This window comes from Staurois parvus, unplaced genomic scaffold (assembly GCF_062004578.1).
Source record: "Staurois parvus isolate SC_StPar_1 unplaced genomic scaffold, SC_StPar_1.0 ptg001202l, whole genome shotgun sequence".
Classification (NCBI taxonomy): Eukaryota; Metazoa; Chordata; class Amphibia; order Anura; family Ranidae; genus Staurois; species Staurois parvus.
In genome coordinates this window covers 119,263-135,174 of record NW_028318998.1, presented here as the reverse complement: position 1 = coordinate 135,174, position 15,912 = coordinate 119,263, and the positions used below count along the sequence as shown (strand labels likewise).

Here is a 15,912-nt window from a genome sequence, read left to right as displayed (position 1 = left end):
TGTGTGTTGCCCTTCCATGTGCTCCTGTCTGCAAAGGGTAATCAGAGGGTGGGGTGGTTGCCATTTGTTTGTTCAGTTTGTGAATAGGTGGGAGCATGCATAGGATACCTCCAGCAGCCATTGTGTACTTGCTGGGTGTCCCCTGTGTCCCTGTACATTTAAGGAGGGGTGGGCTCCCTCCAGGCAAGCCTTCCCTTACACTATCCAACTGCTATGTGCAACAATTTGGGAGACTCTCAAAATTATAGTGTTAGGACCGCAGTAAATTGGGGTCCCATATGGAAGAAAAATATATTTGAAATATATTTTAAAAATATATATTTTTTAAATATATTCTTCAGATTTTTTTTTAACATATAAAAAAGTCATTTTAACATATATTTTTACATATACTGTATTTGTAAATGCAATCCAAAAATGTAGATTTGTGTTTTTAAAGACATACAGTGTATTTGAAATGTATTTCTAAAAATATTTTTCATATATTTTGTAATAAAAACGCATTATATATATATTTATTTGTTTATTGAAATATATTTTGAAATATATTGAATACGGCCAAAATGGTAGTATTTCAAATATATGTCAATATGTTTGGAAATAATATTTTTAAAATATATTTCAAATATATTTTTCTTCCATGTCGGGTGCCTTGGCATGCGGCCACTGCGGCCTTCGCATTTATTTGCAAATATGTTCAATTAAACCCTTTGTTTTTACCGTGAACTGTTGGACAGGTCCAATTCAGTTTTGTTGCATGCCAACTACTAAGTGAGCTGGGAATTTTTGATTGTCTTTGATGTGCATTGCCCTTCCATATGTTGGTTGCTGCAAAGACTAGATATAGGTTGGGGTGGTTGCCATTTGTTTGTACAGCATGGAAATCTGGCATTGCTGCAACTTTACCAATCAAAGAGCCATTAGTCTTCCAAATGATGTCATCACCAATGAGATGAGGGCTCCCACATGGAAAAAAAAATATATTTTAAAAATACATTCTTAATATATTCTTCCCAAATATATTCACATATATTTCAAATACTACAATTTTGGCCATATTCAATATATTTCAAAAATATATTTCAATATATTTGTGAATATATTATTAGAAATATTTTCAGAACACATGCTGCAATATATATCAAAATGTAATTTGGAATTCATTTACAAGTATATTTAAAAATTTATGTTTAACCACTTGACCTCCAGAGGATTTACCCCCCTTAATGACCACGCCTCTTTTTGCTACTAAGCGCTGCACTAATTCAACTGATAATTGCGCGGTCATGCAATGCTGCACCCAAACAAAATTTACGTCCTTTTTTTCACACAAATAGAGCTTTCTTTCGGTGGTATTTGATCACCTGTTCACTTTTTATTTTTCACGCTATTAACAAAAAAGGCCAAAAATTTTAAAGAAAAACAATATTTTTTACTTTCAGCTATAAAAAATATATAGTAAACTCAAAGTTGGTTATAAATTTAGGCCAAAATGTATTCTGCTCCATGTTTTTGGTAAAAAAAATCCCAATAAGTGTATATTGATTGCTTTGTGTGAACGTTATAGCGTCTACAATCTATGGGATAGATACTGCAATTTACGCCATTTTTTTGCTATACAGCGCTGAGCTAGTTTAACGGACAATTGCGCGGTCATGCAATACGGTACATAAATGAAATTTACATCCTTTTTTTCCCCACAAATTGAGCTTTCTTTCGGTGGTATTTGATCGCCTGTGCGGTTTTTATTTTTTGCGCTATAAAAAAAAAAGAAAAAAAAACAATATTTTGGACTTTTTGCTATAAAACATGTCCAGTAAAAAAAAATGTAAAAATCAAATTTAGTCATAAATTTCTGCCAAAATGCATTCTGCGACATGTCTTTGCTACAAAAAAACCCAATACGTGTAAATTAATTGGTTTACGTGAAAGTTATAGTGTTTACAAATGGCGGGAAAGATACTGGGATTTTTAGTTTTTTTTTTATACTAATAATGGCGGCGATCAGCGACTTATGGCGGCGATCAGCGACTTATGGCGGAACTGCGGGACTGCAGCGGACATTCTGACATTGGGGGGTACTGACTTGGGGTCACTGACATCCCCAGTGACACCAATACAGTGATCAGTGCAAAAAAAAAAACCACTGACACTGTACTAATGGCACTGGGGAGGAAGGGGTTAACTTTATTTTTCAGGGAAGAGTTATCTGTGTGAGGGGAGTGTTTTACTAGGGGGCGGGGGGGTGTGCTGGATGGGGACAGGCTGATCGAGAGAGAGAAACTCTTCTGTCCTGATCACTGTGTCCTCGAGCTGTCAGGGAACTGACAGAAAGCACAGCTACTGCTGTGCTCTCTGTCACTGATTGCCGCCGATCGCCGGGAGATAGCCGGTAAGAACCGGCTGTGACCCGGCGACTGACATCCGTGGCTGTGATTGGCGGGACAGGTAGAGCGGCGGCACGCCTCACGCGCGTCCCCTACCTGTTTACAAAACACACGTTTTAAAACGTGGTTTTGCCTGCCCGTGCCGCCCTGCCGCCATATTTATACAGTGGCTGGGCGGCATGAGGTTAAATTATTTTTTTAGATGTTCAAAAATATCTGAAAAATATATTTTAAAAAAATATATTTTTAAATATATACCTTTGGAAAATATATTTTACTTTACGTTTATAGAATACATGTTAAAATATATTCGTGTAGGCCAATATATTGTAAACATATGTCACATGTATAATTTTTTTTTCTAAATCTATTGAAAATATATTTCTCTTCCGTATGGGAGAGGCGGGAGAGCCACTGCTCTCATGCACAGTGCTGGATCACTATTCCATATGGGCTTCCACTTTGCTTATCATAATATTTTGGGTTGCAGGTTCAAATATTTTTTTCCTGGAAATATTTAGCTTCTGAAGCAACGTATCGAATATCTACCATTTTTTTTTCCAGATTGGGTCATCTTGCAAGCACCTTCCCCTCTTTATGAAGGAGAAATCCTACATCTCAGATGTCACAGTACCCCCGGCTATAACTATGTTGTGAAAAGAATAACCTTCTACAAGGACAGAAAGATCATACAAACATCAGACAAAATCTCTGACTTCTACCTCAGTAGAGTGGCTGTGGATGCCACCGGTACATACAAATGTGAAAAACATATATATTTTTCTTATGATCGAATATATTCTGATGAAAATGTTATTGTTGTTAAAGGTAAGTCTTTTCTAGCATCAGAAATTACATTTTCAGAAATGTAATTTTGTGTTCGTGTTCAATTTTTTTTGGTGCGTCTTTTCTTGTAGAGCTTTTTTCTCCTCCAAAATTAAGAATGCCCCCAGATCCAGCATTAGAAGGTGATCATGTGACTCTGACATGTGATACAAGCGTCGGTCCGCTCACACCGAGGAGAGGACTCCAGTTTGCTTTCTACAAAGATGGACGGAATGTTCGGGATTTCGGGTTATCTAATCAATATGGCGTCCAGTCCCTTGACTTGAAGGATTCTGGGAAATATTCTTGTGAAGTGAGATCCTCTAATTACAATGTAGCAAAGAAGAGTGATGAAATGTATCTTCTGACTCAGAGTGAGTTACCAAAATATTCAGCCTGGTTACAAAAGACGTGCGTGGGTGGGTGGAGTGTGGTGCGGCAGCAGTAATTATACTGAGCCCGGGTGCAATTGACAAAACTTGTATTGAAGTAACGGCCCGACTTACACATAGCCCAGCGGGAATGTACCCGACTGGGAACACTTACAGTTCTGCAAAGTAATATGGAGTGGAACAGATCTTGATGCACCAACAGCGTCTGTCTCAGAGGGTGGACAGCGGCCTGGCCGGTTTTCACCTGATTGGGAGGATTCCTGGAGAGGATAGTGTCAGGACGCGAGTGTTCCGCGGCATCGCGCCGGGCGGCGCATGCGCAGAACACCAGTCCTTTCTAGCGGACGAGCATCGGGACCTGGGCGTGGATGGCGGCAACGGTGTTCGCGCATGCGCACTCGCGATCGCGGACACGCGCCTGGCACCAATGACAGCGCAGGGCGGGCTATTTCAACGAGGAACCAGGTATGTCAAATTGCCGTTTGGTCTTACCTGCTCTGTTCCTGATTGTGTTCCTGTGTTATTTCCATTGCCGATCTCTGCTTGTACCTGACCTGATTCTCCTGATTGACCCCTGGCTTGCCTGACGATTCTTCTGCCTGATACCTGGTACCGCGCTGCCCGCAAACTGCTGAACCTGGCTTGTGACCCTGACCATTCTCTGCCTGCTCCTCTTGTACCGCGCTGTCCGCACGTTACCGACCCGGCCTGCCTGACTACGCTTACTCACCCTCCGATCCATCCATCCATCCCGCACGGATCACTAGTAGTAAGTCTGCCTGCCTCTTCCCATCAGACTCCATTCCGGCAGACACCTGCCGGTGCTCTCTACCACAGCCGGACGCTCTCAGGGGATCGCGACCTGGTTCCAGTCTGCACCAAGTCCATCCCCACCATCAGGGGCCCTGGTGAATAGCAGGCTGGGACTTAGACCCCACGCCCTGGGGAAATCCGTGCTTTGGGCTGCTAGAGACACTGCCAGGCGGCTCGTAACAGATAGAGTGTCCCTATCCTGTCCCTACTCATCTGGAACCTTTCCCTACCACTATTTAGACAGGTGACCTGTCCCTACACTGTCCACTTGCAAAATGCTCTCCAATCCCAGGAGCCTGGGTCTTAAATAGACTCTGCCTGACCCAAGATGGCCACCGGAGTCACATGACGTGGCAGCATCCAACCAGAATGCTTCCCTAGTGACCCAGGAAACCAAAGAGGAGGTGTTCCCCTGACTTCCTCTCCTTCTGCAATGCTGCTGTAGTTTGAGCGCCACCCGCAGTGGAGAAAAGAAACTGCACCTGCCTACACATTCATGGCACAATGTCTATATGGATTGTATAAGAAAAACCTGCGCTCGGAACTTAACCACTTCAAGTCCGGACACTTTCACCCCCTTCCTGTCCAGGCCAATTTTCAGCTTTCAGCGCTATCACACTCTGAATGACAATTGCACGGTCATGCAACACTGTACCCATTGAATTGAATTTTTTAGCATTTTTTGAGACAGATAAAACTTTACTTTGGTGGTATTTATTCACCACTGGGATTTTTATTTTTTTTGCTATATAAATGAAAAAGTCCAAAAAGTTTGAAAAAAATAGTTTTTCTTATAAAATTTAGCAAATAAATAATCTTTTTTCATAAATCTTGGCCACAATGTATTAAATTATCTTTATAGTAAAAAAAAAAAAAAATAACACAAATTAGTTTATGACCAAAAATTATAATTTTTCAAAATTGTTTTTTTACATTTTTATTTTACTTTTTTTATATTAATATTTATGTTTTTTTTTTTACATACTGTCACCCTAGCAGTACAGTGTCACCATAGTGGGGGGTGATGAAGATTTTTTTTTTTTTACACTGATTGCTTTTACACCCATAAAGACTGTAAAAGCAATCAATTCTTCTCTCTGTCTGCATTCTTGCAACCACTGAGAAATACTGTGCGACCTGTGATTGGTCACAGCTTGTCACATGGTACAAGGCTGTTGTGAATAGCCTTGTACCATGTGACCTCTGTGATCATTCACAGATTTCACACGTAGTAAGCAATGATGTCAGAAGTGACATCTTGCTTACTACTCTTCATGTGATCACTGATTGGCCAATCAGTGATCATATGATTGGCACCGGATCGCAGACACAGCGGGCACCGGATCGCGGTGCTGCGCACTCCCAGGGAGCGCGCTGAAGCAGGGAGTGGCCACCCGCCCCTGCATTGCTCCTGTCTGGCCGTTTATATACATGGGCCGGACAGGAAGTGGTTAATAGGTGATGTAGCCTCCCTGGCGGTATTCCCGAGTGTAGCTCGGGGTAAAGTTTCAGTACCACAAGCGGTAACTCCGAGCTACACTCGGGCTTACCATGCGGCGCTGCTCCGTGATCTCTTCTTCTCCTACCTTGTCCTGCGCTCCCACGATGTCCCCCCTGCAGTGTCCCGGGCAATGTCCTCTGGCGGATGCCGGCATCTGTCTTCTGGGTTCCATCCCCTGCGAGCGTCGGGACGTACGGGGGACGGAACGGCGGGAAATTTGAAAATGACAAAAAGTGACATTCACTAAAATCACATAGTATTACATTACTGTATCAAACCATTTCACATACATTTTGTCCCGAGTGCTTTGTCCGGCGCCCTGCCTGCATTTTTACTGTTCTTTATACCTGGAAACTGAGAAAAGTCCATGGCGTCCAAAAAGCGTCCTTTAGGTCAAAAGCGGTTTAGACCGGCTAGAGAACAGCGATAGTAAATCAGAACCACTTGCAGCATTGAGTGATAATGATTCGTGGGGGAAATTCGTCATCAGACACTGAAAACGATTTTGCGACTTTGCTCAGCGATGTGCGAACTTGGCGCTATATTTCAAATTTCAGTGTTTTTGGTTTGATTATATTATTGAATTAAATTTATTATTATTATATTATTATTTTTTATGATTATTTACTAAATTGTAATTTATTATTTCGTGTTTCAAATTTTACCATACCCGGGATGTTTACTAGACTCTTGTTCGGACAGATTTCAGTGAGTTATTCCTAAAAATTACAGCCTACAATAAAAAAAATACATGTTTCCATGCAAAAAAATGTACCGCTTTGAGCACAGAAATATGGACATAATCAGACCGCTAGGGAGGTTAATAGTACTGATTGGAATATTCAAGGCTTTGGACATCTTTTTATTTCCTTTTCCATCTTTATAAAATTCCATTACCTTGTTACGCAGGACTTTGGACACTTCTTTTCTGATTCCCATGGCTCAATATCTAGCCTAGTCAGTGCTTCCACATGAGAGCTAACAAACTCATTGACTATTTATACACAGACACTAATTGCAATTTAAAAAGCCACAGATGTGGGACATTAACCTCTAATTGGCATTTTAATCCGTGTGTGTCACCTTGTGTGTCTGTACCAAGGCCAAGCATTCCAGGGGGCGGAGACTTCTAATCCAGGGGGCGGAGACTTCTGATCCAGGGGCGGAGACTTCTGATCCGGGCCATTTGGGTGATTTCTGTTATCATTATGATTTAAAAAGGAGCCAAACAACTATTTGATAATAAATGGCTTCATATGATCATCATCCTTCAATAAAAGAGCATTTTTTTCATCATATTTTCATTATTAACCATTAGTCGCCCGGCCTATGGCCGTGTGGCGGCATGAAAAGCGCTGCAGCTTTCCGGGTGCACGCCATTTGGCGTGCTCCCGCACATGCGCGGTTTGCGCGGTTGCAGAGCGACGCAGCAGTGCGATCTGTCACCGCCCGTGCACCTCGGACACGGCCGATGACAGATCCGAGTACCGGCTCCCGTTGCCGGTACCATGTGACCTGCTGTGACCAATCACAGCAGGTCACATGACAGTTGTATACAATGGATGGCTTCATTCAGTTTTCCATCCACTGTATACTAGTGCCTAGCTGTGAATGGTCACAGCTAATCACATGCACATGTCATGTGATTAGCTGTGACCAAATCACAGCTAAGCACAAAAAAAAAAAAAGCTGAATGAATCGATGTCATTCAGGTAAATGCTTGCTTATAGCAAAGTAATTCTTTGCTATAAGCAAATTGTGTAAAAAAAAAAAAAAAAAATACTGATCACTTCCCCAAAGTAGTACAGTGTTACTATGGTAACATTGTACTATTTTGGTCATAGTAAAATATGAAAAAAAATCTTAAAAAAAATAAAAAAAATGTAATAAAAAATTAAATATAATAAAAAAAAAATAAATAAAAAAAAAAATATATATATTTTTTTTTCATACTGTCACCAGTCAGTGTCGCTGTTCACCGCCATGCCAGTTATATGATGACGCTGTACTGCACTGGTGACAGTATGTAAAAAAAAAAATAGTGAAAATAATTTTTTTAATTTTTTCATTTTCCGAAAAATTATGACAAAAAATTACAACTTCAAAAAACTCGCCATGCCTCTTATGAAATACGTCGGACTGTCTACTCTGCAAAAAAGGGGTCATTTGGGGGATATCTGTAGTGTTCTGACATTCTTGGACCTCAAGAAATTAGATTGGCTGTCAGTACTTCAGGATTGATCAATATTCAGATCTATACCATAGTTTGTGAACTCTATAACTTTCCTACAAACTAAAAAATACATCCTAATTTGGGTTATTTTCACCAAAGACATGTAGCAGAATACATCTCGGCCTAAATTTATGAAGAACAATTATTTATTTGTAAACTTTTATAACAGAAACAAAGAAAAATGTGTTTTTTTTTCAAAATATTTGGTCTTTTTTTGTTAATTTAGCAAAAAATAAAACCCCAGCGGTGATTAAATACCACCAAAAGAAAGCTCTAGTTGTGTGAAGAAAATGATCAAATTTTAGTTTGGGTACAATGTTGTATGACCGCGCAATTGTCATTCAAAGTGTGAGAGCGCTGAAACCTGAAAACTGGCCTGGGCAGGAAGGTGTAAAATTGCACGGTATTGAAACGGTTAATGCCAAAATTTCACAATTACTGCCAGGGGATGCAAACTTTTGAGCACAATTGTATATCCAGCTGATACAGCAACCAATCTTCAATAGAAATCACTTCCAGAGCAATCAAAGACGCTTCTCCAAATTAAAATTCGGAGTAGCAACATTTTTTTTTCCTAATCAATACACAGCGGTCGCATGACCCAGCTCTCTCCCAGCATGTCTGCAGGGAAACAGTAGGAGGAGGAGCTTCTACTTCTCCGCTGCCGGTCACGTGTTCGAAATAAAAACAAAAACAGCCTTTCTGCTCTCCAAACCGGACTTGTCTGATCCCCAGGCCGAGAGCCTGGATGATATGTTTATTGGGTGCTGTTTTTTTATTGGATGCTGTTTTATCATTTGTAGGGATTTTTTCAACTCCACAAATAAACATCACTTCCTCTCCGGTCATAGAAGGTGACAACATGACCCTGATATGTGACACCATCCTTACTCTGTTTGGACACATGACAGAACCGCAGTTTGCTTTCTATAGAGATGACCACATTGTCCAGAACTTCAGCAAATCCCATCATTATGCAGTCCAGTCCACTCTGGGGGACTCTGGGAATTATTACTGTGAAGTGAAAGCTCCAAGCAACAATCTAAAGAAGAGAAGCGGCATGTTAACTATAGCTGTACAAAGTGAGTATAACGACAGCCAAGAAGCATTTCAAGAAATACCTACAATAATTATTAATGATATTAAAGTGCATTCTATGCTTTAAGGTAAAAAAAAAACTTCTGGGATCCCCCCAGCCCCCCTTATACTTACCCGAGCCCCATAGTGATCCAGCACTGTACATGAGAGCAGTGGCTCTCCCGCCTCCCATATGGAGTGAATAAGTGAAATATATTTTCAATATATTTAGAAAAAAAAATTATACATGCGACATATATTTACAATATATTGGCCTACATGAATATATTTTAACATGTATTACAAAAATGTAAATTAAAATATATTTTCCAAAGGCATATATTTAAAAATATATTTTTCAAAATATATTTTCCAGATATTTTTTGAACATCTAAAAAAATGCATTTAAACATAGATTTTTAAATATACTTGTAAATGCATTCCAAATTACACTATATAAAAACACATTTCAACGTACAGTGTGTGTGTATATATATATATATATATATATATATATATATATATATATATAATTTTTTTTTTTTTTTTTTTTTTTTTTTTTTTAATATATTGAATATGGCCAAAATTGTAGCATTTGAAATATATGTCAATATATTTGGGAAGAATATATTAAGAATGTATTTTTAAAATATATTTAAAATATATTTTTCTTCCATGTGGGCTGTCCCTCCTCAAAGGGCATCTCAATAACAGTAGGAGCCATCTGCTGTCAATCAAACTCTATGACAAGGCAGCGGGGGGGGGGGGGGGCATGCCCCACTGCCTGTGTCTATGGATGTAAAGGAGGAGGCTTCCTATGAGGGGAAAAAAGGCAAACCACCCCATATGGAAGAAAAATATATTTTAAATATATTTAAAAAATATTCTTCACAAATTTATTGCCATATATTTGAAATGCTACAATTTTGACCATATTCAATATATTTCAATATATATATAAAATGCATGTTGAAATGTGTTTTTATTACAAAATATATGAAATATTTTTAAAAATACATTTCAAATATAAAAAATATATGTTAAAATGACTTTTTTATATGTTAAAAAGAATCTGAAGAATATATTTAAAAAATATATATGTTTAAAAATATATTCCAAAAATGTAGATTTGTATTTTTAAAGACATACAGTATATTTGAAATTAATTTTTTTTATTTTTACAAAATATTTTTCATATATTTTGTAATAAAAACACATTTAAACATGCAGTGTGTGTGTGTGTGTATATATATATATATACTGTGTGTATATGTATATATATAAATACTGTGTATATGTGTGTGTGTGTGTATATATGTATATATATATATATATGTATGTATATATATATATATATATATATATATATATATACTGTGTGTATATGTGTATACTGTGTGTATATATATATATATATATATATATATACTGTGTGTATATATAGAGAGAGAGAGAGTTACATAATTACATAGTTAGTCTGGCTGAAAAAAGACAAAAGTCCATCCAGTTCAACCGTAAAAAAAAAAGTTATAATCCTAAACCCACAGTTGATCCAGAGGAAGGCAAAAAAACCCAGCAGAGCATGATCCAATTTGCTCCTGCTGGGAAAAAAATTCCTTTCTGATCCCCCAGGATATTCCCTGGATCAACTTTACCTATGAATAATATATATATATATATATATATATATATATTTATTGAAATATATTGAAGATGGCCAAAATTGTTGCATTTAAAATATATGGCAATATATTTGGGAAGAATATTTTTAAAATATATTTCAAATATATTTTTCTTCCATATGGAACTCCTGGTGAGTCAGTGATAGATACTCCCCTCTGAACATCAACAGGCTCTTGTCCGTTCCGTGGCCGCAACAGCATGTGAAGACCAAGAGAGTTGACCGCACTCCACGGGTGTAACAGATAAAACTTCTCTTTCTTAAATCTTCATGTAAAAATCGCATTGTCCTATGTGGGAGTTGTGATTTATACATGAAGATTTAATAAAGAGAAGTTTTATCTGTTGCACCCATGGAGTGCGATCAACTCTCTTTGTCTTCACAGGCTTCCTATGAGGGCACTGAATGAAGAGGAGGACCGGGAGCACCGGCGGCGTACCTGAGAAGAGAAGGATCGGGTCTGCTCTGTGCAAAACCATTGCACAGAACAGGTACCCATATGGGAGAAATATATATTTTCAATATTTAGAACAAAAGATTACACATGCGACATATATCTACAATATATTGGTCTACACGAATATATTTTAACATGTATTCCAAAAATGTAAATTAAAAATATATTTTCCAAAGGAATATGCTTAAAAATATACTTTTCAAAATATATTTTCCAGATATTTTTGAACATCTAAAAAAAATGCATTTAAACATAGATTTTTAAATATACCTGTAAATGCATTCCAAATTACATTTTGATATATATTTCAGCGTGTGTTCTGAATATATTTTTAATAATATATTCACAAATATATTGAAATATATTTTTGAAATATATTGAATATGGCCAAAATTGTAGTATTTGAAATATATGTCAATATATTTGGGAAGAATATATTAAGAATGTATTTTTTAAATATATTTAAAATATATTTTTCTTCCATGTGGGTAAGTATGACATGTTTATTATTTTACTTAAACAAAAAAGACAATTTTTACAATAACTTTAAGCAAGCGCTACAACCTTACTAAGTCAATTTACTCAATTTACTACAAAAGGAGACTATGGAACTTTTTGAATGACTTTTTTACAGCTTATGTTTCAAAACTGATATTATATTACATCATTTTTTTATTTTTTTTTTATAAAATGATGGTTTTACAAATAAACATGTATTGGTGGTCAATAAAAGTGTTATTTAACCCTCCAAATCAATAATTATCAAAGCAGTAAAATTTAACCCTCAACATTGATGATCAGTGGTTACTGATCTGATCACGTGCTCTCACATCGGGAACAATACTTGCCCCATTGGTCTGAGATCTCTTCATCTGACAGTACCAGCTTTGCTTTCAGTAGCAGGTCCTGGAATGAAGATCTGTAGCTCTGAAAAGTGCTCACAGGTGCTCAACTGGTGGCAGCACTGGTGGGTCCAGCTCTGGACTTGGTGGGCCACATACAAAGAGTCGGCTGGCTGCATGAGGTCCATGGACTGTGTGCTGGGCACAAGGGATCTAGACCTAAACTCAATTTAACATGGGATGCACCAACGTTATGGTTGCCCTCAAAGTGCCAGTTGTAGATGTCCAGGGCAACCCCCCCCCCCCCTTGCATCAGATGTCAAAATCCCCCCTCCATCAACAATAAAGAGTCCTCCACCCTCCTTTACATCACAGTGAACCTCTCTTACCATGTGCTGCTGCCAGGAACAAGCTGGGAAGCAGAAATTGCAAGGTATGGAGGAGGACCAGAGTAGAGCTGGAGTCAGCTGCCAAAGTCTGCTGAATGCTGAGACCAAGAGAGATCAGGGGTCCTTCAGCTTCTCAGAGAGGTGCAAGATCTGTAGGAGAAGTTCTGTCCTCCTTTCTGCTGCCAACCGCAGAGATGGGGGGGGGGGGGCAGAGACAAGCCTCTCCGCAGGAGACACATCTCCTATGGAGAGGCTTGTCTCTGCCCACCCACAAGAGAGGTGCAAGGGTCACATGAAATGGCCTGACAAGCTGAATTCGGCCCCCGGGCCTTGTGTTTGACATGTGATCTAGACTGTGTTGTCTCTACGAGAGAGGATGAGGAGGTTGTCCCTCCTCAGCATCATTCATATGACTCACTAAAGTGTGTGTCCTAAGATTCTGCTCTATAATTACCTGGTTCTGTTACATCTGTACATCAACATTAGCTGCCTCTACTCAGGCACCTTCGAAGGTCATGACCCAAAAGTGTTCCACAGCAAAGTCATGAAGAGCCATTGTCTGTGGCCTTCAGATTCAGCTTTGGTGTTGTGATCATCTGGCAATAATAATTTGTATATATATATTATTCAGATCTCAAGAAAACAGGGAGGCTGTGGTCACGGCATTGTCTCTGCCTAATGTCTCTGCCACAAAAAGACATTGGGGGTTATTTACTAAAACTGGAGAGTGCAAAATCTGGTGCAGCTCCTCATAGAAACCAATCAGCTTCCAGGTTTTATTGCCAAAGCTTAACTGAACAAGCTGAAGTTAGAAGCTGATTGGCTCCCATGCACAGCTGCACCAGATTCCGAGTGCTCCAGTTTTTAGTAAATCCTCCCCCATGATGTCATCAGTCAAGATGCAACGATTCTTACATTTGCCTGCTCACTGATAATTCTATGTGTATAAACCATTGATATTTTTCATTACTTTTTCCAGAAAGATCATCTAACAAAAAAGAACCACGAGGCGACTATAAGCTGCAAAATATTATCCGACTGGTGCTATCTGGGCTCATAATCATTTCAATTGCCGTAATCCTGTACGATAATGTCAAGAAGAGCTAAACTCCCTTTACAGAAGATCGATTACGAGAACATTGGATATTGAGAACTTTTGTAATCTGTTCGGCTTATATGACATCGTGTGTGACTTAAAACGTTATCAAATTTCCTTTTTCATTGATGAGTTTGACTTAGTGGACAAGAAAAAGGGTTTAGACCTCACGGGTATAAAATGAGATTTGTTTCATCAGAAGAACTACAAACTGTATCCAAATCCAAAAGCAGAGAGGCTTACATAAAACTCGAAAGGCCAATGTACAGTACATTGCATCACTGGCAGGCACAGAAGACAAATTACAAAAGAAATCGCTCATGACCAGGGTCCTTCAGGCGTAGTCAGTTGCCATCACCCTCTGGTTGGCCATAGACTCAACTCTCCACCTTGGCCTAAAGAATCAAACTCGAGTGAAATAAAAATGGGCATAGTGTAAAAATTACATTCACTGCTGAAGGGGTTTTACAATTTTGTATGGATCGAGTAGTGATTAGAAGGCAGCCTAGATAGGACTCACCCAACACAGGTCATTCTGACTTCCTATGCTTAATACCTGCTTTGAGTGGCCAAACCACAAGGAGGGTTGGATTCTCCCTTGACTCAAATGTGGCTGCCTGGCGTTGTTGGGGTAGGTGGCAGGTTGTAGACATTATTATTATTGGCTAAGACAGTGCCAGGGCATGGAATTAGCTGTTGTTCCATTATAGAACAGAGTCCCCTCCCTGCTTCTCAAGCTTGCTGCCCCGGAAAACTAAAGCCAGCCAGAGACAGAGCAATTTTCTTTTCTGCAATCCCTCCCATGGAGCCATTGTGTTCTTCCCGCGAGAAGGGGGATAGGCCTGTCTTAATGCATGGGCACCCCTGGGCACTGCCCAAGGACCCCAGCTGCATGATAATTTTGCTTTACATGATACTTGCCAACTGTCCTGGATTTGCCAGGACAGTCCCACTTTTTACTAGGCTGTCCCTGGATAGCCCTGGCAGCATCCCAGAACCTGTACTGTGCCTTACTGATCCCAGTATTGGGCCCTCCTGACACCCTCCTTTACTATGCTCTTCTGCCTCCCTCCTGTACTGTGCCATTCTGCCTCCCCCCGTACTGTCCCCTTCTGTTTCCTCCCTGTATTGTGCCCTTCTGCCCCCCCCCGTACTGTGCCCTTCAGCCTCCCCCTGTACTGTGCCCTTCTGCCTCCCCCTGTACTGTGCCCTTCTGCCTCCCCCCCTGTACTGTGCCCATACTGTGCCCTTCTGCCTCACCCCCCGTACTGTGCCCTTCTGCCTTCCCCCGTACTGTGCCCTTCTGCCTCTCCCCCATACTGTGCCCTACTGCCTCTCCCCCATGTACTGTGCCCTTCTGCCTCCCCCCTGTACTGTGCCCTTCTGCCTCCCCCCCTGTACTGTGCCCTTCTGCCTCCCCCCTGTACAGTGCCCTTCTGCCTCCCCCTGTACAGTGCCCTTCTGCCTCCCCCCCTGTACAGTGCCCTTCTACCTCCCGCCCGTACTGTGCCCTTCTGCCTCCCGCCCTGTACTGTGTCCTTCTGCCTCCCCCCTGTACTGTGCCCTTCTGCCCCCCCCGTACTGTGCCCTTCTGCCTCCCCCCTGTACCGTGCCCTTCTGTCTCCCCCCCCATACTGTGCCCTTCTGCCTCCCCTGTACTGTGCCCTTCTGCCTCCCCCCTGTACCGTGCCCTTCTGTCTCCCCCCTTTACTGTGCCCTTCTGCCTCCCCCCCCATACTGTGCCCTTCTGCCTCCCCTGTACTGTGCCTTTCTGCCTCCCCCCCTGTACTGTGCCCTACTGCCTCCCCCCCGTACTGTGCCCTTCTGCCTCCCCCCCGTACTGTGCCCTTCTGCCTCCCCCCGTACTGTGCCCATCTGCCTCCCCCCCGTACTGTGCCCATCTGCCTCCCCCCTCGTACTGTTCCCATCTGCCTCCCCCGTACTGTGCCCTTCTGCCTCCCCCGCGTACTGTGCCCTTTTGCCTCCCCCCCGTACTGTGCCCTTCTGCCTCCCCCCCCGTACTGTGCCCTGCTGCCTCCCCCCTGTACTGTGCCCTTCTGCCTCCTCCTGTACTGTGCCCTTCTGCCTCCTCCTGTACTGTGCCCTTCTGCCTCCCCCCCTGCACTGTGCCCTTCTGCCTCCTCCTGTACTGTGCCCTTCTGCCTCCCCCCCTGTACTGTGCCCTTCTGCCTCCTCCTGTACTGTGCCCTTCTGTCTCC

The 15,912-nt window shown here is 40.9% G+C and overlaps 1 protein-coding gene across 1 annotated transcript in view; it reads left to right on the top strand.

The window, feature by feature from the left end:
• LOC149438224 (high affinity immunoglobulin gamma Fc receptor I-like) overlaps positions 1–13,704 on the top strand; it is a 54,615-nt gene extending 40,911 nt beyond the window's left edge. Inside the window, exons 4-7 of the mRNA XM_089660112.1 lie at positions 2,952–3,215; positions 3,305–3,586; positions 8,955–9,233; positions 13,577–13,704. Of these exons, the coding sequence (XP_089516238.1) occupies positions 2,952–3,215; positions 3,305–3,586; positions 8,955–9,233; positions 13,577–13,704 (953 nt within the window). The remainder of the gene's footprint in view (positions 1–2,951; positions 3,216–3,304; positions 3,587–8,954; positions 9,234–13,576) is intronic.
• The last annotated feature ends 2,208 nt before the right edge of the window (positions 13,705–15,912 follow it).